We start from the raw sequence: 26,374 nt of genomic DNA on the forward strand, positions 1-26,374 counted from the left end.
CGCACCAAGCACTGCCCACGGGAACACGGCATCGCGACGGGGGAGCACCCGGCAGCCTTCGATGGAAGTTGTATTTCGAGAGAGACCACGCGCCCAGGAGGAGGGATAAAAGTCCTGCTTCTCTATTAAGCCGATAAATTTCAATTTTTGATAAGTATCGAGATGACTGGCACTCGAAAGGCATCGGAAACAAGATTTCCTATGTGGAGACGTACAAGACGTGGAGATGTACAAAATGTGCCGCGGGGTGCTGGCACATGGGGCTGTCGGTCCCCGGTGGCTCAGGCACGCTGCCGAACCTGCCTGGGACGGCACAGCTCTCATAGCCAGGGGGAAACTGCGGGTTAAGGCTGTGCTCCCGGGGGCCCTCACTTAGATTAATTACCTCCTCTCCTGAGGTAGCGAGGTGCAGTAAGTCACAGCCCTGATAGCAATGCAGAAAGCTGCACGAAATACAGATTAACAGCCATAGCAGGCAGGTAATCAGAGCAGACTTCAAAAACCCGGGCCGACATAACTTCCCAGGGTTAATTGGTTGAGGATTCCTCAGCTCCGGTATGGTTTTGCCGGAGACGGAGGAGAACTCATCCCAGGAACGGGCTGAGTGTAAAGTAATGGATGCGCCTGCCCGGGACAAGCTCGCTGATAAGGAAGGCTCCAGCCCGACAGCCTCCCACGGGTGATGCCAGGCAGCATCCTCGGCACGGCCCAGCCCGTGCCAGGAGTGAACAACGGCCCCGAAACCCAGAAAAACCACGGACGTGGGTGATGGGGGCAGCTGGACCAGGCCTTGCAGGTCCTGCATTATCACCCACCCCGTGGAAGGGAAAAGGGGGAACAAAACCTCCCCATTATTATTAAAAAAACGAGCACTGACAAAAAAAAAAAAAAAAAAAAGCCACCGACAAAAGCAAGTGAAAGGCGAGGGGATTTCTGCCGGGGTGGACATGGTTGAGAGCTTTCTGCAGCGCCACAGACAGCGCCTCTTTCAGGGCGCTCAGCCGGGAAGGCGAGGGGTGATGCCGAGGACAAAACCAGCAGGATGGGCGCAGATTAGGGTCGCCCTCCCCAGCCCCGGCCGGTGCAGGCAGGGGGCACGGAGCCGCGGGGACACGGGGGACACGGCACCCCCCGAACAGCAGGGTGACGGCCTGCCCCACAGGCTCACTGGGGCCAGCACCTTTTTGTGTAAATGTAAAACAGTTTGGAACCGGAGAGGGGCGAGGGCCGGGACAGATTTATCCAGACTTACCCTCTGCCCGCAGACACCCCTACCACCCGGATCTGCATATGAATCGCCCCGAAGGCTTATCTCACCCGGCGGGGACAAGGCGGCCTTTGTGGTGGCAGCAGCAGCGGCTATGAAGTTGTTAAACTGGAACCAGTTAGCGATACTCTCAGATACTGGGCTGCTCCCTAAGGCAGCCGGGATAGCGGCACCTCTACCGGAGAACGGGGCGAGAACACGTTAAGGGCTGGGACATCGCAGGGACGGACCCAGCCGCACGTCCTCGGGCACGGAGCTGCAGCAGGACCACGACTGCCAGGGATGGATGGGGGCAGCCACACCGGACCCCCAAGTCCCCAAAGCAGCGCCTGTCCCTGCCCTGGTCCCCTCCACCACCTCCTCCCGAAGCATCTGTTGAACCTCCGCACCCCGACAAGCCGCCCGGGAGCAAATTAGGGCCGCGGCCGCGTTTGCTCCTCATTACTGCGCTCTTCCCCTCGCCTTCCCCATCATCGCCCCCTCGGAGGGGCCGGAGGGGCCGTCATCGCCCCCACCGGCGGGCAGAGCCCCGCGGCGCTTTCCCTCCCCGCCTGCCTCCATTATTTTTGATTCTTTCGCCGATTCAAAAATGTGCAAATGAGGCCACAGCTTCCCAATCGGGCCTGGCCATGAGCTAATTGGCTTTAAGCAGGGAAACCTGAATATGCTAATGGGGGCAGTAACGAGCCCGGGATGCGCCTGGAAGGGGAGCCAAGCCCTCGGCTCACCGATCGGCTGACTCGAGACACGTCAATTAACAACAAGGAAGATAATTTATTAATGCTCCTTTGCATCCCCCCCCCCGCCCCCTGCACCTAATTACAGATTGATACAAGAAACAACCCAGGGGTTTGCTCCGTTCAGCCCCCAGCACCTGCAGCGGCCCAGGACCAGGCGGAAGGTGCTGAGCTAACGCAGAGGACCCGCGGCTCCTCCAGCCTCAGCGATGGGTCCCTGCCTGGTGCCACCCGGGCCGGGCAGCAGAAGGGGCTCAGGGAAGAGCCAGGAGCCGGGGAATGTTGTGTTTGGCTTTCCGACCTATTTAGCATCCTGTTCTTGGGGATGTGGAGTGATGGAAAGGGGAGAAGCCTGAGGCAGCATTAGCATTTCTAATCAAGTGGCTGCTTTTACGAGTCACCCGACACCCGGTTATTAGCCCCCGATAAGAAGCAGGGCCGTTTCAGAAGCCATTCAAAAGAATAAATCATGTCCCTTTTGCGGGCTACAAAACCATCCAGCCCTCTGCACACCCCAAGTCTCAAATCCTGGCCATAAGAAGAGGAAAAGGACGTTCGCCCTAACACCACGGGGCAGCTACAGCCCCCCCGGCACGCACGCCTGCTCCCCTCCACCGCACTTCATCTGCACTGGGACCACGCTCATGTTTATGGCTGGGAATTGCAATTATGGGCAGCTTGAGGCCCTGAAGGTTTTTGAGCGATTACGGTGTTTTCTTTCCGTGGTTATTCCAGCGGGGTCATTAAGGCCAAGAGGGCTACTGGTGAATACACCCAACGCATACCATTATGGAGAGCAGAAACCAGAGACAATGCGAGCGCAGCTCTGGCCCCCGAGCGGCAGTGCTGGATGCAGCCGCTCAGCGCAGGGTGGGCAGGGGGTGCTGCACGGGGTGCCCCAAAACAGTCGCTCCTGCTCGCAAGGCCGGCTGCTTGCACACACACGTGCTCCTGCACGTACACCAGACAAGCACTGAGAGCTGGCCGGACGGGGACGAGGATCCAGCAGTGCCACCCCGGGCAGGGCCCTGCAGTGCCACAGCAGCACGGGGACGCCTGCAGCCCGCGGGTGCCACGACCGGAGAGAGACCGGGAGGAAAAAGCTCCTCCGTTCCCTGCGGCACTTCACGTGCAGCGAGCAAAGACGCCTACTGAACATCCACCAGTGCCAAAGCAGCTGGACCCGCTTTTACAGTTACAACGGGTGAAAAACAGAATAGCAACAGGAATCCCCCCCCCCCCCCCCCAAAAAAAAACCACCTCCAGAAAGAGCGGGCAGGCAGGTCACCTGCACGGGGACCGGGGACGCTGCAGGCTCCCTCCGGAGCGGAGCGCGGCCGCAGCGCCGCAATTAGAGCCCTCCCCGGCGGCTGGCTCCCCGCGCCCCGTTGATTCCCGGCCCCGGGGGCGCAGGGACGGCCGGCAGCAGGTGTCTTGCCTGTGACCCCGGTCAGCCGAGGGCTCTGATCTCCAAATGACCCTGCCCAGCAGTGAATATGCGTACCCGCGCTCAAACAGCTTGCAGATGAAGGAGCAGCAGACTGGAGATGATTTATTCAGGAATTAAAGGTTCAGTACCCCTTTTAAAGGCCGAGCCTCGCCACTGTCAGCCTTCATTGCACACAATTAAAGGGGTTAGCTGCCTGGGCCCGCCACGGCCCTCCTCCCTTGCAGGGGAATGAAATAAAACAAAAACAACCCCTCCACACGCTCCCACCGCCCCACGGCCCCATCCCTGCAGCGTACAGTTTGGGGCACGACAAGAGATTTGCAAACTCAGCCCACGAATGGTGCTGAGCTCAGGCACGGGACGGTGCTCTCGCTCTGCCTTCTGCAAGGACGGGGAGGTGCAGACCCTCAGGAACGGGTTTTCTCCCCTCTCGCAGAAGGGGAAGATCGGGGCCTCGGTCTCTGCTTGCTATCCCTGGCGCAATCAGCGCAGAGCTCGTTCCAGCAGCACAGCACCAGGGTGCTCAGCACCAGGCGCCCCAGGTCCTGCAGGGTCCCCGCAGCTCCCAGCAGGCAGTGCCTCGCTGTGCCAGGCTGGAATTGCCCTCCAACACCCGGGAGAGGAGATAACAGCAATATCAGGCATTGCCCACGTTGTTTTCTTCCCTTCAGAGTTCGGCGAGCTGACCCGGTGTAACTGCGGGAGGGGAAGCATCGCTCGCGGGCACAACCAGCAGGAATTCAATGAAAAGCTTCCTTCCCTTTATAGCAGAAAAGGAAGAAATCCGCTGCCTGCAGCGGCTGCTGGTAATCTCTTTCTAAGGCAGTAAATTTTCCTGCAGCTACCCCAGCAAGTAATCCAGCAGATTATTACACCTTTCAGTGAAATCAGCCGTTTAAATACGCTCTCCCCTGGCCGTGCATCTTATGTTTTACGACCGGCTGAAGATACCCGACGGGCCGGCTGAGAGCAGCGAAACAAAAATTATGCTCCGCTGCAAACTGAGCGGAGGCACCGGTGACAAATCTTACGCCTCCGGTAACCGGGTCCTTGGGCGCGCCAATAAATAAGGAAAATTTCCTCTTAAAACTCGGCGGGGCTGCCAGGCTTGGGGCTGTGCATCACCACCGTGAGACGCCCAGGGGAGAGCAGGAGGGCAGCACAAAGTGCGGGAGGGGGCACGCACCCCAGGTGGGCAAAGCACAGCCGGAGTTTACAAAATCTTTGCTTACAATTACAAATAAAATAACACGCATATCAGTTTTGACTAAAGTATCCTCTTGCAGCAATGGGCTGATCCTTCCTGGCTTCAGGAAGGAAATAAAAAGACCACAAAATCTCAGTTTTTCAGCTTTAAAGTTGCACGGCTCGTGTCTCCCGCCCGAGTCCTGCTTGCACCCCAGCTCTTGCCGGGTAGCCCAGGACAGGGCCGGCAGCTCCCACATAAACGGGAATTCCCCAGCATCCTGATGCCAAAGCAGGTGAAAGGAAAGAAGGCGTGCACCAAGAGCCAGCCCCGGGCACGCAGTGAAAAAACAGAGGGGAGCGCATCCCTCCCACGGCACCGCTCATGGGTTAACCTCTCCCTGCAGCATCAGCTGCCCTTGGGAGGGGAAAGACAAAAAAAAAAACCACGCCGATTTCCCTATAATTTTGCAATTCTGCCTGCGGGGCCTTGGGGCACTGCACGCCCACGAGTCTCACTGAGCAGCTGCAATAGGGGGACAAAAAAGGGGCAAAATCCTCAAATGTGCCGGGTGTGCCCGTCCCGCAGCAGCACAGGGTGCGGCCGCCACGGCTCCCTCCGCGGCCCCGGCATCGCCGCAGGTGCGGGACCAGCGGGAGCGCAGGCGAGGGAGGAAGAAAGGAGGAATTCACACGTGTCTGCCAGAGCGAGACCTTCCTGCCGGCCGCTGCACCGACAGATGCTTTGATTTGATCAGCAGATGCTGACGAGGCATCAAGACAAGTCCCCCGAGCCATGAATAATTTTGCTGCCTTCGTGTTTATTTGATCTCAGCGTGGGGCTGGCCGGCGCTGCCGCCCCATCCGGCACTCTGCGCCCCGCTGGGGCTGGGAAGGGTGCTGGGTGCTCTTCCCCCGTGCACCAGCACCTCCTGCACGGCTGGGGGGGCACGGGGAGCATGGCATGAACATAACTGAGCCCAGCGTTTATTTATTTTTAATTTCTCCTTTTACATGGATAGAAATGGGAACTCTGGACCCGAGCAGAGGGCAGAGGCTCTGCACCAGGGCCACCAGGTTCTGTTGCAATCACCCAGTCAATGCTCGGTAGAGCACAATGAATGCATTTCTGAGTAACTAAGCGGCCACAGCCCGCCGTGGTATGGCACAGATCCACCCACCCGAGGCAGCCTCCGGACCACAGCACCCAGGGAAGCAACGGCCAGGGCTGGGCAGCGGTGCAGGACCGCAGCCAGGCCAAGGCAGCACGAGGAAAATGCTGTGGGCAGAAGGGATGGAGAACAACCCTCACCGAGGTCTCCCCGAGATGCTATCAGCTCCTCTCTGGGCGGCTTTGGGACAGCGTGGGGCCACCTGCAGCACATGCAACCCTCACTGTGACACGGCCGAGCACCGGATGGGGACAGGGGGTGTGGGGGGGACAGCATCTCCAGCCACGAGCAGCCCCCGTCCCGCAGGGCCCTCACCGCCAGCCACTGCAGGTGGGGAGCATGCCCTGGGACTACCCAGAAATGCGAGCATTGGCAGGGAAAGTAAGGATAAAAGAAATGTGCAGGTGGCCGCAGGCGCAGCCCCGCACACGGGACGCAGCGGCAGTGTCCCCGGTCCCCGTGCAGAGCCCGGCGCAAGCGGGCGTTCTCCTCCTCGGGATGAAACCGCTCCGTGAAACATGAGCAGGCTCCAGAGACGGGTTAGCTAATCTGGTGTGGAAAAGCTGTCAGATTTGGCCAAGGGACAGAGCCAGCTTTATTTATTTTTTAACGCAGTGGGTGGTGTGGGGAAGCTGCTTGGAAGCTTCGTTCAGGGTTAAAAAAAAAAAAAAAAAAAGACAAAAAGACACAAGACCTGCCTCTTCAGCAGGTTCCCTCCTAATGCCAAAGGGAGGCCAGGCCGGCCTGCAGCTGGGAACCACTGCGTGCACAAAAAGCCAGGGGGAAACAACCCGGGTGGGTGCCCAGAGGCTCGTGGCCAGGGAGCACGGCAGTGAGGGCCCATCTCGCTCCTCGCCCAGCCACGGACAGCAGCTCTTTTCCATGACACAGGACCGGGGTCTCAGAACACATCCGCGCCGGTCCAGGGCTTCCCCAGGGCTTGGAAGCCCATGGCACGATCTTACGGGCCCTGCGTGAAACCCGCACACCCTGACCAAGGACCCTGGGTCCTATGCCAGTAGGTAAACCATAAGCAGTAAAAGCTGCTCACACCATCTGTATTTTCAACTGAGCAAATTCAATTGCTTTAACTAATGTGATTTTAATACAATTACACTGCCCACAGCACCTTCAGCGTCCAGTCCAGAACTGCAGCAGGGGGATGTGACGAGTTAGAAGTCAAAGAAGCTACCAGTGAGGTGAGAGCCTGCCCGCTGCCGTAGGAGCGATGCCCTCCCACCACCAGCGTGCCAGTTTTGCACGTGGCAACTCCACCGGTTCCACTTCACGGAGATCTGCAGAAATGCTCTCCCGGCTCGGCTTCCCGCTGCTGAACAAGCGCTGGGTCCTGTTCGAAGCTGCAGGTTCAAGCTAACCGCCAGCCGCTCTGAAACGCATCCAGAACTGTCTCGTTTCTACCTACGAAAACATAAATCAGTCCTCGCTCCTGGACCGCAGCCAGGCCTGAGGTCTGCGGCGAAGCCTTTGGGATCCATCGGGAAAGTTTCCCGCGACAGCTTTAAGCTCTTTTGGCCAGATCCACAAAGGTATTTGGGAACCTAACGCTCACGGAGATCGCCGGTACCTGAGCACCCAAATTCCCCCAGGAAGGTGATCTCCGGCAGGCAGCCGCCCCGGCCTTCCTGAGAACACCACCGAGCGCCGCGTTGGGTTTTGAAGCAGAAGCTGAGCCGGTGCCTCGCTTTGCCCTGTGCTTCCACGTCCCCCGGCCCTCTGCATCCCCAGCTTGCTGGCGAGCATCCCCGCGCACAAGGGACCGCGTGCCCCAAACCCATCTGCCACTGCACCCCCGTCCCCGGCGGCGACGGGCAGCAGGACGGGGCAGGAAGCCAGGAGACCACAACAGCCGGGTGCTGCTGCCAGCAGCTTCCACAGCCCACACCGGAGCCCGAGCTGTAGGACTCGGCCCAAGGGAGGAAGGGCACCACATCGGTGCAATTACCTGGGTTACGCACATCTCCGCGGGTGCCCGCCGTGCCCACCGCCAGGCTGGGTTCGGTAGCTGGCAGAAGAGCGGCACCAGCTGCGGCTCCGGCTCTCGGCGGGGCACGGAGCAGGTGTGGGAGCAGCCCCGCGAGCGGCTGCGGTGCGGGGAACCGGGGCTGCTCGCCCATGGGGGGAGGCAGCAATGCCGCAGCTGCGCACAGGCAGGGGGTGCACGGAGATGCGGCGGTGCCCCCCCCAGGCGTCTCCCCAGTGATGCCCCCGACACCTCGAGCAGGCGACGGCGTGGCTGCTGCATCCTCCCCGTTTGTGAGAAGGGCACCGGTGCTGCGGGTCGGAGCCTCTGGCCCTGGCTGTGGGTTCAACAAGGGAAGCTTTGAGTTAAGCCCTCACCCCGTAACAGTCCCTGACCCTGCACCCAGGCAGACCCTGCGCCCTGCAGAGCCCGCGCTACCTGTGCGAGGGTTCGCAACAGCTCAGGGCTCGCGGGGCTCGTGTCCCCTCCCCGCCTCTGTCAGCGACAAACAATCCCATCCGGGCTGCCTGGTGCTGCTCTCGGGCAGAACGTTGTCATGCTGCCACAGAAAAGCTCTTGTTGGGATGGAAAACGTATCCAATTTTCCACAAAAATGAAAAAAAAAAAAAAACAAAAATCCCCATCTGTGTCAAATTTGTAATACAGCCTCGGGGAAGATGGGAAACAAATTTAGCTCTTTTTTTTTTTTTTTTTCACTATCAGAAAAAGCCCCGTTTCCTGGCAAGGAGCGCAGGCGAGCTTCGCCGTGCGGGGCCGTGCCGGGGCCGAGGGGCATCCCGCATCACCCACCTGCAGCACCCACCGAAAGGAAGGGGGAACCAGCCCCGAGGGGCTGCCCAAGGGCTCCCCTCCCTCGCAAGCTGTTGAGCCTCTTCCCTGCATCCACGGGACTTTTCTCGCCCACCTGCAGCCCGTCCCACGTGTGCCAACAACCGCTCCCTCCACGGAGAAGCCTCAGAAAGGCAGCCGAGCCCGCAGGGGTGTCTCGGGTGGCCCCCGGGCTGCATCCGTCCCTCTCGCCTGGCACTGGGGGGGTCCTGCTGGTCCCCAGTGCAGGAAACCCCTGCCCTCCCAGCCGGGCTATTTGCAGGTCCCCAGCCATCCCAAACCAGCCCAGCAATGGGGCCTGGGGGCTCCACCAGACCCCAGCGGTGGAGCCAGGCTCTCGGCCCTCCCCACGTCCTCCCTTCCCCGGGAACAACTGGGAATTCTCTCACAAAGCATTTCGGCACTGGAAAAGCATCAGTTTGTGGCAACCGGAGCTGTTTGTGGGAAAGGACTGGATCTTTATTATTTTTAGCCTGGCTTCCTAAGGAAATGTGGCTTAAGCAATCACACGGTCTGTCTGCCTGTCCGCCCGCCTGTCTGCTGGTCTTCCCCCGGCCGCGTCTGGGGGGAATGCCCACCGGCCCATTCCAATCTGATTTGATGGAGAAGGATCAAAACTAGGAATTTTACACATTCCCAGGAAAAGCTGCGGCCAAGCAGCAGCCATGACCCTGACAGCTGCCCTTGGCTCGGGGAAAGGCAGCTCCAGCACGGCCCCGTCAGGAAAACCCCACCAGGAAAGCGCTTTGCTGGCCTCATCCCAGCACACATCCCAGCACGCCCAGCCCCACGTCCTCGTGCTGTCACGGTCCCCAGGGGCACCGCAGCTCTGCCCAGCCCTGCGGGACCAGCCCTGGGCAGGAGCAGAGCTGGCAGCAGGGCACACCACCATCTCCATCAGCAGGGACAACACGTGCGAGCAGGATGGACTCGCCCGGCCCTCACCCCTGGGCAGAGGAGCAGCAGCAAAGAAAGGGCATTTCTTCACAGCCCACAAAGCTTTGGGAAGAGGGAACCTCCAGCGGCACAGGAATTCAAAGGCCACATTATTTGCTCCCGAGTTATTATGTGCCATCATGTGTACTCAAGACAGTCTTAAGCCTTCAGAAGCCGGTGGCCAGCGGAGCAGCGAGGGCTGAAGCGCAGCGAGCTGTCAGCAGCAGAAAGCTGCTATTCATTTGGCCCCCATAGAGGAGAGGAGCAAATCCTGCCCAGCCTTTTCCACTGGTGCGGGGACAATAACGCGTATTTCATTTCACTTGGCCTGCTTCCAGCCATCAACTTTTACGTGCTTCCAGGAAGCGAGGGGCTGACTATTATTTCTAAGTTTGAAAACCTTCCCAAAGGCCAGCACACAGCACACATTGACCTCCCTGGTTTTTTGGTGTTTTTTTTTTTTGTTATTTGTTTTTTGCAACATCCGAGCTGCCCGTAAATAAGGCATCTCCCCAGGACAGGGCTGGAGGGGCACGGGCGCTGCGGGGTGCTCCACAAGTGCTCAGCTCTTCGCTCAGAGCCTGCAGTTGTCACACCTCAATTTATCAGCAGTGATAACAATTATCGACAAAGACAATAATTTATCCTCATGCGCCAGAGGCCCCTCCTGGCTCAGGGCCGGGCAGAGCAGGCTCGCAGTGGGCAATTTGGATGGTGCTGGGCTCTGGTGGCAGCAGCACCGTGGGATGGGCACAATCTGGGACTTGCACCACGGGGACGGAGCACGCAGACAAACCCGATGCGGGTCGATCCCGCATCCCAGCGCCGGGCATGCAGAGCCCCAGGACACGCAGCGCCAAGGCCTGCAGGGAGAGACGGACAGACAGAGGGACAGGCAGCGCTCAGCCCCGAGACAGACCCGTTTGCAGCTGCTCAGCTCCAGGTTTCCATCCCCTGCTTTGTCCTCGGATGGACGGACGGACAGATAGACCCGGACAGAGCACCTTGGGCACGGAGCTGCAGCCCCGCAGCTCCTGGCTCAGAGGCGAAGCCGGGCTGAGAGCTGAGCAGGATGCACCCAGTACAGCACCCGCTGCCGGGACACATCCTGCTCCAGCATGAAACTGAGCCCGGGGAAAAAGCAGTTCGGAAAAGTCGCCTTACTGTGAATTGATTTTCCTTGTTCTGTCGGTAGCTTTAAAGGAAAAACAGAACAAACAAAACAAAACAAAACAAAAAACACACCACAAAGCAACACAAAACAAGACAAAAACTTCTTTAGGCATTTCAGAATAGTTTCTCTTAGTTATCACGAAAATTTAGCTCAGAAACGTGTTGGGTAAAACGTTCAATTCCCCACAGCCTAGAGAGCCTCATCAAAAATCCATTTGAAGTGTTACTCTCAAATCCCTCATGGCAATGGGATATTTTAAGGTCAGTTAAACTTATTATTCACTCAAGATTTTCTTTCAGGTTCCTGCATATTTTAAACAGATTTTTCCCCATCTCTAACCCAACTGTGTTACAAAACCCCTCTCCTTTCTTTTTTTTTTCCTTCTGAAAAGAAAAGTTGTTGTCAAAAGAAAAGATACTAATCAGAAACAGCTTCTGAAGTCTTACAACCCACTACAGTTTGTACTTGTTACCAAAAAACATTGATGCTCTCTCCAGATCCCTAAATCCCTTGACTTTTAAAATGTTGAATGGAGCTGTGCTTGAAAAAAAAAAAAAGAAAAAAAAAAGAATTAACTCAAATTTGTTTTTTTTCTTCTTTGCATTTCATTTTCCTTGAAACACAGTTTATATGATTTTTTTTTCTCCCTCAAATTGCGCAAGGAAGTTCCTTCAAGAACTGCAACCTGCATTATTTTTGGAATACTTCAGGTTTCCACCTTACTAGAATTGCAGTTTCTGCTCCTATCATGCTCTTCATCTCATGGAACACTAGGACTTATTATTTTTTAAACCGCCATCAGCCCACGATCCCAGTTTCTCCCCTCTGCAGCGGGAGGAGCACACCCCTCTTCCAGGGGCTGGATCTGGCCCTGCGCAGACAAGCTGGGGCCCTGCACCAGTTCCACAGGCCCAAAGTAACAAGTGTTTTAGCAAAAATACGACTGCTTTTACAAGTGGCCACGGAGAAACTCTGCAGACGATTACAAGGTACTGAGGCAGTAAAAAGATCAGCGTTCCCCTGAAACACAAATGTCAGTTTTCTGCTCAAAAACTTCCTGGTTTTGAAACGCTAAATTCAAGGTTTTCCTTAGAAGTTCTTTGCTTTCTTAATTTGTTAAAAATAAATAAATAAATAAATAAAAGCAAAATCCTGCTTTGGAGAAAATGGGGCTTTTGACCACAACAAGGCAAACCGTACAGCGACCCGGACTGAACCTGCAGCTCCTGCCTCACCCCAGCACCTCTCACCTGGAGACCGGCACCATAGGGAAACACACCTGCGGTGGCACGCGTGTGGGGACAAGCCGGGTCCCCTTCTGTGCTCAGCACCAACGGCACGCCTGGGCTGCTGCGCAGGGCACAGCGCAGGGCTCCGCCACCCGTACTTATACACTGCCCGTAGCTCCACCACCACCACTCCATGCTGCAACGTCTCCTCTCCTGGTCCTGCCAGCAATACTGCTCGGCCAGCATTTTCCATCTCATTTTGGCACCTCAGGATCTACTTGGAAACCCAGGGAGCCAACCAGTGGCTAACCTCACAGCAGGGACCAGGAGGCAGGTTCCTGTCCCTGCACATCCCCCCACATCCACCTCCTGCATTACTTCATCCCCCTGCTAGTAGGAAAGTGACTCACTGGGTCCTGAGGACCCATCCCCAGGAGCGCTGTGAGCACCTTCATCTCCAAAGCCCTCCAAACGCATCCCCCCTCCTCCCTTTCCCCACGTAACGTGTGATTCAGCCAGTGCCAGGGAGATGGCACCTGGTAAGAGACAGTTTCCAACCCTCTCCCAGGAAAGACGACGGCTGCAATGTGATCGGTTTGAGCCAAGCTCCTCTGTCAGGTCACGCGTTTGGCAGGAGCCAGAGGAGAGGCAGCGAGTACCAGAGCCAGCTCTGCTCCCGTGCGGCAGCTGGAACAGCGCCTGCTTGTCCCAGGGCACAGCTCCTGCGACTTTGGTGTTTGGGGCTGCTGCTCCAGAGCCTGACTTCAACCCAGCCAGGTCGGCGGGAATTGGATGCAGGACGCCCCCCAGGCACTGCTGAGCTGGTTTTGGACCCGTTAACGTACGTGGGATCGGGGAGCCACGAGGCATTTCCAAAGCTCCACCTCCCAGGCACGGAGGAGACACCCTCACAAATCACTGGCTGCTCCCTGAAAGATGCTCAGAGGTTATACCCCAGATAATAATTCCATAAATTTGTGAAGGTCACAAAGAATATTAAATGTTCTACGTGAAGCCAAGAGTAATGCAGCCAGCACAGGAGGCAAATTGAGCAGAGAGGAAAAGACTGCAAGTGCCCATAATCTTGCTCTAGAGAGCAAAGAGTTTAGAAATTATTAAACAGTTCCTAGCATTTCCAGCCATCTGGCCTGCATTTCTCCATTTATTCAATCAGACATATGCTGCTTTTATCCCCACAACTGCCAGCTCTCCCCTGTGCTCTGAAAACATGTGCATCCTCCATCCTGCTCGCTGTCAGCGCAGCACAAAGCACAGGCTGTGCGTTCCGCACACAGCGCGGGCTCCTAACAAGTGAACGTGCCCATCACAGCCACTTCCACCAGCACATTTCTCCCACTCGTACCCAAAAATCAATGTTTGCACAAAAACAAGGCAGCCTTGGCAGACTGAGATGGAGTTTTGAGTTGGAAACCCCACTTGTGCCAAGCAGCAGCAGCCCCCTGAAGCCCGCAGCACCAGGTCTGGCAGCAGGTGTAGAGAAGCAGAGCCCATGAAGGTTCCTGTGCCATTCTCCTCGGGGACATCACCGCCTGCTTGTGCCAAAGCACGGACATGCACCGCCCTGCTGCCCAACCACCCTACGTGCAGGCCCTGCAGCACACTAACACGTGCAACAGCGTGCCCAGGCCGCCCCGCTAGGTGTAGCCCCACAGAACATCTTCTCTGACCAGCACACCCTTCGGACCTCTCACTTCCAGCCATGATTTCTTCCCTGTAATGAGCAGAAGACGTGTCCGGGGGGATCAGAAGCCAGAAGAGCAAACAACGGATGGAAAGGGACAAGGAGGCCTGTGGCACCGCAGGGCAGCGCCAGCAACGCAGGATCCTGCTGCCCAAGCCCATCGCGGCCCTGGCCACTACGGTCTTTGGAGGGCAAGAGGAGTCCCCACAGCGTGCTCAGGGACGTCTGCTGAGACCCACGAGCCACAGGGGCTGTTTTGGAGCTGCAGCCACCACTGCTCCCTGCCCAGCAAGGAGATGGAGCTGCCGGCTGAGACCAGGCCTCGCTTGCTGACAGACACCCGCACGCCAGCCCCAGCTCTCCTGCCACCTGCGCCAGGCCTCTCATCCTGCAGCCAAGCACTTCTTTGGCTTCATGGGATGCCACCGCCACGCCGGCAGTGCCTGCACATTCCTCCTCCATGAGCCTTCCCCGAAGGCCGCCCCTCCAGCAGGAACAGTGCTCTTCGAGCCCACGGCAGGGCAAGGAGTGAATTACGTTTGCTCACACACTGTCCAGGGGCTTGGGTATCAGGCCAAGTGTTACCAGATGTGCAGGGATCTCTGTCAGAGCGATCTGCAGGCTCGAATGCCTGTTTGGATATTTAATATGTTGGTATCTGGGGTGCGAGGGTCAGAGCTGGGGGTTTCAATGCAGATGTTACACATCTTTTCTACTCTTACCATCACCTTTTAATAACACCATAAATCATCAGGCACTTCTCAGGTGACCACGTAATTGCTCATTTGTGTATCCGAGCAAGCTTATCTGGCCTCTCACTCCTTGCTGCCATACAAAAACTGCCAGCAAAGGAGACCCGCTGGGAGCAAACTGCAGCTACGGGGCTTTGCGTGCCCCATCTCTCCTTCAGCAAGTCATCTCCTGGCATATGTGCTTCAGATGCATCGTGGCAGCGCAAGAAAGAGACAAGTAACTGATACGGGAAGATTAAAAAAAGGTTGGATCAGTCTGTTCCTAATGTGAGCCTTGCTGCTCGCAGCCCTTTGATTGCAGCAGAAATAAAAGATGGAAATTCACTGGAGGCAAAGGAATTAATTAAAAGGAGAATAAAGGAGCATCGGTCTGTTGGAGTCCTGGCATCAATTCTGAGACTAGTTTTGAAGTGGCAACAGTTTTACTTGTTCTTTAAAGTTGTTCCTCTATGTCCTGCACGGTGACTTGGGGAACTAATGTGCAGCACGTGCGGTGCCTTTCGCAAACAGCCTTCGGGGACGAGGCGGCTCAGTCGGTGCAGGGCCCACAGCCACAGCACCCAGCCCCTGCCCCGGCAGCCTCCCCCTTCTGCGTCCAGCATCCTCCTCAAACCCCGGAGACGAGGAGGAGTTGCAGAAGCCGTGTGCCTCTGCGAGGCCTGTTCAGGACCTTACACCACCATCCGGCACTGCGCTGCTCCGAACTGCTCGCTCCTGCTCCGCGGAGAGGCACAAAGCATGGTGGAGCCACTGGTCGCTGGCGCTCATCTTGGGCTTGTAAGCTGTCTCCGGATGGCTTCGTAACTGCATGAAATAACTGCAGAGGTGCTGCTGTAGGTGAGAAGAACGCTAAGCACCTTCAGCTCAATCACAGCTCATGTTCCAAGATTTATGGGATTGTCTTCAAACACAAGTTTGCACATACGTACAGACTATGGTCCTTTACAGCTTTCTTCTGGTTCCTGAGCCCTCGGGTTTCTCACCTTCGGGACACACTCACTTCAGGCAAGAACTGAGGCTCTCCCCCACCCTATGACTGCAGGAGCTATGGCTTTAATGGTACTTCTCCTTTCTGTCATGAGCTTACCTCCAACTTCACTTGAAGCAAAGCTTTGAGGGCTGTTTTCAGATGGTCTAAAGCCAGCCCTTGATGTGACTAGCACATAAAGTCAGCCTTAAGCTCCTTTTATTTTAATTAACGTTTGCCTAGAAACAGGTTTAGAAGAGATCTTGCCCTAACAGAGTGTTTTATGCTAAATTGCTTTATGCTATTAATCACTTGTTCAAGTTTCACACTCTGTAGTTCAAGTTCTACAAACCTTTTACGCGATAGAGACCTTAGAGAGAGCCCTGGTCTGTCCTGCCCTTGCACACTTCCCAATACACTCTGAAGTGGAGGAATATTAATTTGGAACATACACAAGACCAGAACTGAACAAGGCAGTCCCTTGTGACCCGCGGAACAAGAGCGGCTCAAACCGAGAGCGCTGCAGGCGAGGACGAGGCGGCCGGGCTCCACGGCGCCCAGCTCCGCGCCAGGAAATTAGGCGGCAGTGCTCGGGGACCCGCTGGTGCAAGGAGCCAGCCGCCATCTCCGGCATCCCACTGCCAGGGTGCCTGGGGCCAGGGATGCCCCTGGGGTCTCCGACAGCCCGGGCAAGAACCAGGCTGCGCTTCATGCCCGGGGATGAGAAGCAATCAGCCCCTCTCCAACAACGGCACCTCGGCGCCGTGGCACCAGCTGGGTCCTGCCTTGCCCGGACCAGGCGCTGGGATGCTCCCAGCCAGGCCCTTCCCTCCCTCACCATGATGCAGAATGCTGCCCTCACAGCACCACTCACCCTCCCTGCAGCAGGATCAGGCCCTGGGGACGCCCCCCTCCCTTCTCCCGCTGGGAGCAGCCCAGACCCTGCCCGGCGGCCCCTTTGGGAAGGGCCAGCACCAGCAGTAGCTCCACATCCCGGCGGCAGCTGAGCGGATGCAGGTTGTCACACTGGGTCTCTGACACCGCGGGGGACGTTCAACCCCCTTCCGGCCCCCAAAACAGGCTTTTCATGGAGACAAACGATCCCTTCCCTCAACAAAACCTAAACTCTGAGCCCAAAGCACTTGGCAGCGACCCTTTGAAATTTTTCCTCATGGCTTGCGTGGCTTAGGAACATGACTTTCTGCAGTATAAAGGCAGCCGGAGGAAGCGGCCGATGCTCTTGTTGAAGAATAATCATCCCTCCCCGGCTGGTGCCAATCGCACGGAGCCCCCGTGGAGCTGTCACTCGGAGGGATGGCGCTGGCAGCACCGCACGGCACCCGGCTGCGCCGGCCGGGGACCTCGGCAGCTATCGACAAGTGCCAGCAGTGAGGGATGTGCTGATGAGCCCTGATCAATGCACAGTGAAGGAAGCCCCTTCAGCAGCCACGGCAGCCCCAAGTGCTCCCAGTAATTGGAGGATTTCTTTCGGCTCCACTGTTATTGATGTTTTTCCCCGTCAGGGTGCCAGCAGGGTACGCTGCCACTCGGGGCTATGGGAGAGCTGAATGGCACAAGCAAGGTTGGTAACAGTGGCACGGCACACAGCGCAAAGCATCCAGAGGGAAAAGCAAGGGAAACCTTCAGGGCACCGCCAGCAGCTGGAAAAGTGCTCCAGCGTTAGGAGAGATGCTGGAGCTGCTCTTGCTGCTTTGGGGTCCAGCCCAAAACCTGGCTGCACATGGCCAAATAGCATCCAAGGAGCTATGTAAAAATATGTAACTCTCACGCTGGACCAGACACACGGCAGACACATTTCAGTGTCCTGCCCTGTGGGTACAGAGAGGCAGAAGCAATAAAAAGGCTCCTAGCACCACCGCCCTCATTTAGAGCAGGGAAAGGGGACTCTGCCCCCTGGGCCACAGCTGGTCACCACCTTGCCGTGCCATGGCTTTTGCTCTGCGGGCTTAATTTTACCAGCAGCAGCAGCAGCAGGTCCTGCCCTCAGCTGGGCGCAGGCAGCTCAGCCCCCAGGACCAGGCTCTGGGATGCCGTGGGCTCTGGAGCAGCAGGGAGGTGCAGGAGGGCTCCGGCAGCATGGCCCTGGCACCGCTGCACCCCGGCAGGAGGCAGAGCCGAGATGTGGCCGCTGGGGACAGGACCCGGCCCGTTCCCTGTGCGTTCCCATCACTCAGCGCCCGCTCCCTCTCCTGCACAGCGCGGTGCCTGTTGACAGCGGCTGCTAGCTCACAGCTGGGCCGGCCCAAGGGGCGCGTGGTGGCCGGGCACGAGATCACAAATTCTCCAACACGACCGCCCAAATGCCCCCTGTGCAGCCACGGGTGCACGTAGGTGTGCATGAAAAGACGGAGCTGTTCGCGCTGCTTAGGGACCGAGCAATAAATCAATAGCAAAGTGGCCAGCCCTTCCAGCAGCAAGGATGCTTAACAAGGTCACATCCTTATTCTCTCCAGACTAATGAGCGGAGATTACTAATAAGACCTCGGTGACAAGTGGATGTATTAATGTAATTCACTCCTGCCTGTAATCAATTTGCTGTGTTAAAATCCGCAGCTCCTTCTGACACTGAGATCTCCCGTGCCGCCCCCAGCCGCCGCGGGGCTGCTGGCTGGAACGCGGAGCCGTGTCCGTGCAGGGCCGTGACATTTTGTGCAAAATCACTCCGAGAGGAGCCCAGCTGCAGGAGTTCAGTGCAACTGGTTAGGAGATGCGGATTTCAAACATTTTGCTCCACATTTCAGACGTGAGCAGCGTTGGTCAGAGCGCTTCGTGCGCTGCTGTGCTGGGCGATTCGTGGCAACCCCGGCTGCCAGGCGAGCAGCGCGCGCTGGGGCAGGGATAGATGCTCTTTTTGGTCTCTGGCTCTCCAGCACCTGGCAGGTGGCAAAGCCAGGGCTTCCTGCACACAGTCATCGCTCTGGTCCGCAAACAGCAGCAGTCCACAGGGTCAGGCATTTACAACCCGTACACGGGGATCGCTTGCACATTCAGGCTGGGTTAGCTGGACACGCTGCCTCCGTGCCCCAATGACAGCAGAGTGGTCTGATTGACTGCAATATTCACCATTTGCATTTCAAATGACTCTTCAGATCAAGAGTGACTCACTTAAGAGATGCATGAATAATTTTGAAGACGCTTAGACTCCTGTGATCTGCGAGCTGTCCCCACCCGGAGGGAGCAGGAGGCCAAATTGAATTAGCTGCTGTGAATTTTTCGCCAAGGACCATCCCCACAAAACGTGAGCACGCGAAATGTGAGCAACCGAGAGCGTGCTGAGTCCTGGGCAGCCACACTGCGAGACCAGAGAGTGCGTTGGGGACCCCAGCTGCAAAACCAGTCCCTGCCTGCACAGCACGGGCAGTGCCCCACACACTGGGAGGCCAGAGGCGTGATGCCCGCGAGTTTGGGCAGAGCCCCAGTAACGGAGCGGTGCAGGATCAGGCCTCCTCCTCTGAGCCCAGCTGCAGACAGCTGCCGTGTATTTCTCGCGTGCAGCCACCGCGATTTTCAAAGCCCTGCAGAAAGCTGTTCACAATATCCCTTTTCTCCTCACTCGATACATTTATAAACAAACGCGCCAGAAAAATGCGGTGGGAGGAGAGCAGGGGCTCCCGCAGCACCGCCAGCCCCTCGCCGCGCCCCCGGGCACAGGCGCTGGTGGCGGAGGAGCTGCGAGGGCTGCGAGCACCCCGGGCACCCCGCAGCCGGCTTCTCGCCGCGGGGCTGGATGCCTGCAGGAACCCGAGCTCGCCGTGGGGCTCAGCCCTTCGGCCACCCCCGGGCAGGGAGCAGAGCGTTGTCCCCGCTGTCGGCTCTCGCTCCGGGGCAGAGCACGGCCCTGCAGGAAAGAAACGGGAGCATCGGGCTGCCGCCGAGCAGCTCTGTAAGCAGGCGGATTTCCAAAGCCCTTTGAAAAGCCATTTAGAGCTAAGTCCTGGTATTAAACCTGGCCTTTCATTAGTCAGGTTTTCAATCTCTACCGGAGCCCGTTTCAGTGAAAAGTTTTTTAAAAGGTCAGGAAGAAGCTTTTAAGCATATTTGCCAATTAACTATTGTAACTCCCTCCTCGACTGGATGCGAGCTGCCCGCTTCCGTCTCCAGGGACGGTAATTACTGTTTGGTAAAAAGCTTTGAACACCCCTAAGTAATAGTCTCTCCTTGCATAAAAGCACCCTAAACCCCCTGGCCTTTTCCACCTTCTGTCACAATCCGCATCTAAAAATAATCTGGAAGAAAAAAAAAAACAGAATGCTCTTAAGAAGAAACCCCCGTGGTGCTGAGCGAGGCTTCGCTGGGTGTCGGCACAACGCGATGCACGCTGCAGGGCACGCCGCTGCCACAGGGTTCCGTGCAAGGTGGCCAAAACAGGGGACAATTTGCAATACAGATGGGGGCCTGGGGACCCTGCCTGTCCCAAGCAGGGTGGGTAGGAAGCAGAGCAGCCCCCCGAAAGGGGTGCTTGCACGGGCTGCCCCTGCAGCCCCCCGGCCCCATCTGGAGCACGGCCAAGGCCGCCAAAGCCCCACATTAGCACCCCAAGCCCCTCACATTGCCACAAATGCTTTTCCAGCCCTTCGGCAGTTGCACTCCTAAAAACCCATCCGCTTCCACTGCTGCCCATGAATATTTCTTCCATTCAGCCTCAAAAGTTCTCTGGAGTTACAAGGGGGTAATAAAAAATGTCCACATTTACGTGCTTAAATTTCCAGCCCCCGAGGTTACAAAAGAGTAACTGGGGAACCCAAGGAAAAGGCCGTGACCGAGGAAGTGTTTTTCAAAGACACTGATTCATACAATATTCATTTTTTAAAACAGTTCCAGGATTTCTAGGTGCCCAGCCCTATCTATTTATTCAAGCAGCCTGGGACAGCAACGCTGGCGTACTTGAAATCTTTTAGAAACTCGGGTTACTTCTACACACTCCAGTGCACAGCATGTATATAAAACCACCATTTACTTAAAAGAGACAGCACCAGAGAAAGAATTCCTCAGTCGGGAAGACCGCGACTCGTTACACTCCACGAGTCACAGCATCTATCAGAAAACCCGGGGCCAAGACCAACACGCAGCTTCAGTCGCTTGCGCCTGGCGCTCTCTCCGCAGCACGGAGCAGCCAGCCCGAGCTGAGCCTCGCAGCATCAAACCCCGATGCTCAGACCTGCCCGCACCAGCGAGCAGCACCACACCGGCTCCAGCAGGATGCGGGTGGGAGCAGAGCCCGGGGCTGGTGGCCAGTGGCGGCCTGGAGCTGGTAGCCAGGGGTCCTTGCTGCTCCTTGCCCAGTGCGCGGTGGGCCAGGAGAAGCTCCCGAGGCAGCAGGAGCCCAGCCCAGCCCCGCTGCCCTCAGTGGTGGCTGCCTACGAGCGCTTTAAACGTTTTCAAATGTTAATTCCTCATCGTGGCAGTAAAAGCTATTTTTAATCCCACGTGAAAGCACTTTGCGGCAGACCTAAGTCTGCACGTATCACGCAGTGCATGCGACGCGCTGCTGCGACCAGGCAGCGGTGGGACGGGGCACGCGGTGGCGGGGCCGACCCATCCTGCTGCTAGCACAGCGCCTGCTCCCTCCTCTCGGCGCAGAGCTGGGGCTGAAGCATTGCCTCAACAGCCAGCATTACGGCAGGGACACAGAGCCCCGTGCACGTGGACATGTTTTTCTCCATCTAACGACAAATCTGAACTATCTTGCATCAAATAAAGCATTAAAATATCTTCTTCGTAGCTAGAAAATTGCAGCTTTTCCTCAGCTTTCCTGCATTTTTTTTTTCTTTTTATTTTAGGATTGCTCTTAATCTTTTAAACATGGGGGTGAGGACAGAGGAAGCGAATACGAAAAGGCCCTGTTTTGCAACGAAAACCAAAAAAAGAAATGAGAGATCACAAAATCAGAGTAGCAAACCCAAAAAGCGCGCTCCAGGACTGAGCTTCTGCAAACGCACGAAGGAAAAACAAGGGCCACTTTGAGGCGCAGAGTGCTGAAACGCGAGTCCATTAGGAGAGCAGATTAGCCGGTGTCAATGAATAAAGATAATGTCCCGGAGCAGCTCTCAGTGCATCGCCATCTGACTCCTCGCAAGATCCCTTTGTCTCCTGCCACCTATGTGTTTCTTAAATGCGCCTGTGAAAAGCTCTGCCTGGAAGGGGATCCGAGCTTCGTGCCAAAACGCAGCCTGGTGACTCCCGAGTAGCCCCCACGCCCGGGTTTTATTCAACAGCTTGTGCTATAGAGTGTCTTGATCTGTCTGTACAATCACAACACACACAAAACCCCCTCAAGGCATCTACTTAGCTCTACTTTTCAGCTGCCAATAACACTCACAGCAAAAGTCAAAAGAGCAGCGCCGGAGCCGCGTCCCTTCCCTGCCGCTCAAAGGCTCCAGGGCCGCAAGGTCCGGAGATAACAAAGTCTGGCTCAAGAAATCCTGGACGCCTTTCAAGAACGTTATTAGCTTCCATGAATGGGCTCGAAGGGGGAAAACAACGCATGCGGCAGCTTTTGCTCCCCGTCCACCTCGGCCAGGCGCACACACATGCTCCCAATCTGGGACACCCTCCGCGCAGCCCGGCATCCACCGGCTGCTCGATGCATGCACAGAAGCACAGCGCGAGCGTGACAAACCACATGAAGGGTTCCTCCCCCCGCAGCCCCCAGCATGCAGACCTGCATGCGCTGCAGCCCGTCCAAAGGCAAACCGAGGAGGAATCGTTGCAGCCGGCCGCAGAGGAGCGCAGCGCCGGGCTGCTCGGCAGTGCTGGCCATGCCCACCCAGCTGCGTGGCGCCGCTGCAAAGCTCAAGCCTTAACGCTCACATGGAGGCATTTGCCAACTGTTACCAGCAAACCCACACTGGGTAGATTTATTACGTCTGCCCCAATGTGGAAGAAAATGAGGAAGGGATTGCAATTCCTGTGAAATCCAGCACGCACCATCACGCAGAGCGCAGCTTCGCGGAGCACAATGCCAACGGCCGCTTTCATGCGGCACGCTGGGCTCGGCGATGCGAACGGCCACCGGGAGCCCTGGCCCAACCCTCCGGCTGTGAGGCGCTTTCTTTAGATATTGGGTAAAAACAGGAAGAGGAGACGGGGAAGAGAGGACTCAGATCATAAATCGTACAAGGAAGTACAAGACAGAGCAAAGCTGCCTGATGGAGCTGCTACCACTGCAAAGATTCAGTGGACGGAGACAAGGGAACTTTGTATGAGCGACAGCAGAGCGAGTGCTCGCAACGTGCATTCCCCCAAACTTCCTTTCATGCAAAACCACATCCGCAAAGACCATTCCCTGCACCGCCTTCATGCCCCATGCCTGCTCTCGTCCCCCCTTCCTCACGTCCTTTTCCCAGCAGCACCAGAACCGCAGGGGCTGCGCTGAGTTAGGTGCGGGACAGACGGATGCTGGTTGCGGGCACAGCCGCATCGGGCGGCCGAGTGGGAAATGAGGCTGGTTCTGGTAACTGGGAAGGCAGTGGGAGGTTCCCAGCTGTGCCCTGACACGGGCACCACAATGAGAAAATGCCCCCAGCTCCGACCCCAGCCTCCACAAGCACCACTTGGCTTAATGCCGTGGCAGCCTGCAGCCGCTCAGCCCGCTGCAAGCACAACTTTTCTATATCCACGCAAGCAAGGGCAGGATCAGCCCCGTGCCATCACACCGAGCACCGCTCCACATGCTTGTGATGAATTTTGAAATACCACCAGGAAACATCTCAGGTTCGGTTCTTACGTTTGCCTTTGCCCACGTTGCCACAAAGCGGAGGGGCAGCCAGCCAGCGGCGAGGGGCACAGCACCACTCCAGCTTCCCCGGCAGGACGCTCGCGCTCCCAGCGCCGCTGCACAGGAGAGGAGCACGCCCACGGATATCCCTCCCGTTCTTCTTTTATTTGGGTTTACCCTAAGCAGCACCGAGTGCCAAAAAAGTTAAAACACTGTTTTGCTTTAGGATAAAATTTCACTTCATGCTTGGATTATCCATTAGGTAATTTATGTTGCAGGCTAGAGAAGGTGTTTAATCTTCTTATAATTAGCTAAACCGATAGTAACTCAAGGAATTTCAGATGAGATGCTTGCTGCTTTTACCGAGTATTTTCGTCATACCAGCAAAATGAACTACTTTAAAAAAAAAAAAAAAAAAAAAAAGGGAGGGTTTTGAGCTATTTCAAATTTAAATAAAATAAAACGCTCCAGTAAGAACAAATGGTTTCAGTCAGTGACTTACATTATAATGTAAACTACTCGGCACCCACAAGAAGATACTCCTTCCACAGAAGCAAAATCCCTATGGGATTAAACTATGAAGAAAGAAAATTCTGTGACAATATTTCTAAGTTGTTGTTGTTGTTGTTTTTTCCTTCTTCTCCCTTTTTTCTCCTTACATTGACTTAAGACAAGCAACGACCTACAGGTGCCTTCAGGCCAAATATCTTGGCATGAGAAGCAGTTGGTGTAATTTTGGTTTCCTAGCACATTCAAATATTTTAAAAATGTTTACACCACTTTGAGATAATCATTGGAAAAACCTGAACTTCTGTCCAACTTCTATTTTCCTCCACCCAAACACACCCCAGCTTTAAACATTTAGCTCTGTCTGGCTTTCAAGGGGAAAAAAAAACCCTCAGTATAGCAGGATCTTGTAAGAAGACAAAACAGGAGAGGCAAGGAAAAGAGGAAACTCTGAAAAATTGTTGTGCATATGATTGAAAACACACGTGCTCTATGCAGAGCTAAACCAAAACATCTAATAATTTTTCCCCCGACTAGAAAGGATGCAACTTCTTCCCAGCACACGGTACGCTTCCCTGCATTGCGTTTGGCTGCACCAAAAATGTTCCCTGCTCTGTTCCTCCAAATTTACCATAGCCATACAGAGAATCATCCTATATCATCTAGCTGCTTCCAGGCCGGGCTCCCTGCGAGCACTCAGAGCACTGAAAACTCCCTACGCAGCAATCCCAAAGTGAGTTTTATTTATTCTTCTCTTGCCACGGTCCATCCTGCAAATGCCTCACCGGACTACAGCAAACGATATGAAAGCGTTCGATCTTCCGCACTTTAATTACGTGCTTGCGGTCATTAAACTCCCATCCTGCCAAGCGAGATCTATCTTGTAATCCTCACCCCCCCAAAATTAGTTATCATCATTATTGTTCCTAGCGCGCCGCAGATACATATGGAACTGAGAAATGAGCTAATAAATCACGGCAATATTAATACAGTCATAAAAATAAGTGTGCTACTTACTGCGTTTGAAGGTGTGTTAAGTCAATAACTTTACAGTCCAGATGTGGTCTTACAGAGCCGAAACTCTGCAGGTAAAATTACCACTAAAATTACGCTTCGCATTAAGCGTGCTTATTTTTCACAGGTTATTATTTTGGCGAGCATTGCTAAGCTGCATCCTTCCCCAAAACATAACGAACCATTAAGCACACGTAAGAAGGAGTATCCCTGCGGGGTTTGGAGGGAGCCCGGTGGAGGAGCAGGAAGGACAGGGAGAGCTACTCCTTTTATTGTTTTCAGATGTTTCGCGAGAACACCGCAGCGCTTTTATAAATCTGTACTCTTGGACTGTCTTCAAAATAACGGACCAGATTCTTTCGCTGGCTTCAAGGGGCTTAGTGCTCCGACGAGGTTTGGCCGGCCACTTTGGAGTTGGCCACGATAGGGGAGTTTAATGGACAACACATGCACGGTAGCCGCTCTTCCGATGCTTTATCGCCCGAAGAGCTCAATTCCATTGAAACCCTCAAAACTAAACAACTCCCTTGAATCAATACAGCTCTGCCCTTTGACACAAGCAGCCCGGGGAATTCAAGCGATACTCTTTTACCCTTCCCCTCCTCGCGCCAGTTTGAGGTTTCAATGCCAAAATCCGCCGGGATCAAGTCAGGTCCCGCGAGCGGAGCTCCTGGCTCCCTTTAGTTTTAGAAACTGAGATTTAAGAAAAAAACAAAAAACTCCCTAAAGGAGGAAGTCGGCGGGGTGAAAGCCACGGGACGGCTGCGAATAAAGCGGCAGGGCCACGACCGCAAACGGGGGGGGTCACCAAGAAAAGCCAAGCACCCGCTGCCCAGCTCTCCGCCACCTGCCCGGGGGGGGGGGGGGGGGAACAGGGGGGCCAGCTCCGCACCCCCCCGTTCCCGAGGCTCGGGGGAAGGGGGGGGGGGGGCCGTTACCTGTACCAGCGCAGCCCCTTCTCGTAGCACCTGTCGAAGAAGTGCGGCTCGGCGCCCACGGCGCGCACCCCGGGGTGCACCCGCAGGAACTCCAGCAGCGCCCGCGTCCCGCCCTTCTTGACGCCCACGATGATGGCCTGCGGGAACCGCCGGCTGCCGCCGCCCGCCGCCCCCGGAGCCCCGGGCCCCGCCGCCCCCGGGGCCGCTCCGTCGGGGAGAGCGGCGGGCGGCGGCAGCAGCAGGGCGGGGGGCAGCGGTTCGCAGGGCCCGGGCAGGCAGTAGAAGAAGTAGGTGAAGAAGAGGATCATGGTGAGGAGCAGCGAGGCGCGGCGCCCCCCGACGGGTCCCAGCAGCCGCCCGCTACATCCCATCGGGGGCCGCTCCCGGCGCAGCCCGCCCCCGCCGCCGCCGCCGCCGCCGCCCCGCCGGGCAGCGCATCCCGTGCGGCCGCCCTGCCTGCCCTGCCCGGCCCTGCCCTGCCCTGCCCTGCCCGGCCCGGCACGGCACGGCTCGGCTCGGCTCGGCCCCGCTCCGCTCCGCGCCCCCCCTGCGCGCTGCTCCGCGCCCCCCCGGCCCGTCCCGGCCCTCCCCTCCCGCCCCCCGCGCACCGCCCCCCGCGCCCACCCGCGGGGAGGAGGCGGGAGCGCGCGTGGGGCGGCCCCGCCCGGGGACGGGGCTCACGCGTGGGGAGCCCCCGGGGAGGGCAGAGACCCCGCCGGGACAGCCCCCGCCGGGAGCGGCGATTTCCCAGCCGCTGCTTTTTTTTCCCCTTTTTC

At 56.6% G+C, this 26,374-nt stretch overlaps 1 protein-coding gene across 2 annotated transcripts in view; it reads right to left on the reverse strand.

Moving 5' to 3' along the window:
• Nucleotides 1–26,132, reverse strand: part of HS3ST6 (heparan sulfate-glucosamine 3-sulfotransferase 6) — a 30,396-nt gene extending 4,264 nt beyond the window's left edge. Inside the window, exons 1-2 of one of the 2 annotated variants that reach the window (XM_080556839.1) lie at nucleotides 25,599–26,132; nucleotides 7,240–8,129 (exon numbers count right to left, since the gene is read on the reverse strand). In XM_080556839.1, coding sequence (XP_080412965.1) covers nucleotides 7,331–8,129; nucleotides 25,599–25,969 — 1,170 coding nt within the window. In that variant the 5' untranslated portion in view covers nucleotides 25,970–26,132 and the 3' untranslated portion in view covers nucleotides 7,240–7,330. Of the gene's footprint in view, nucleotides 1–7,239; nucleotides 8,130–25,598 lie in introns of those variants that run through there. The other variant, XM_080556840.1, reaches the window with a different exon arrangement.
• Nucleotides 26,133–26,374: the final 242 nt, after the last annotated feature.

The sequence above is a fragment of the Anser brachyrhynchus genome, assembly GCF_964034855.1.
Source record: "Anser brachyrhynchus genome assembly, chromosome: 15".
NCBI lineage: Eukaryota > Metazoa > Chordata > Aves > Anseriformes > Anatidae > Anser > Anser brachyrhynchus.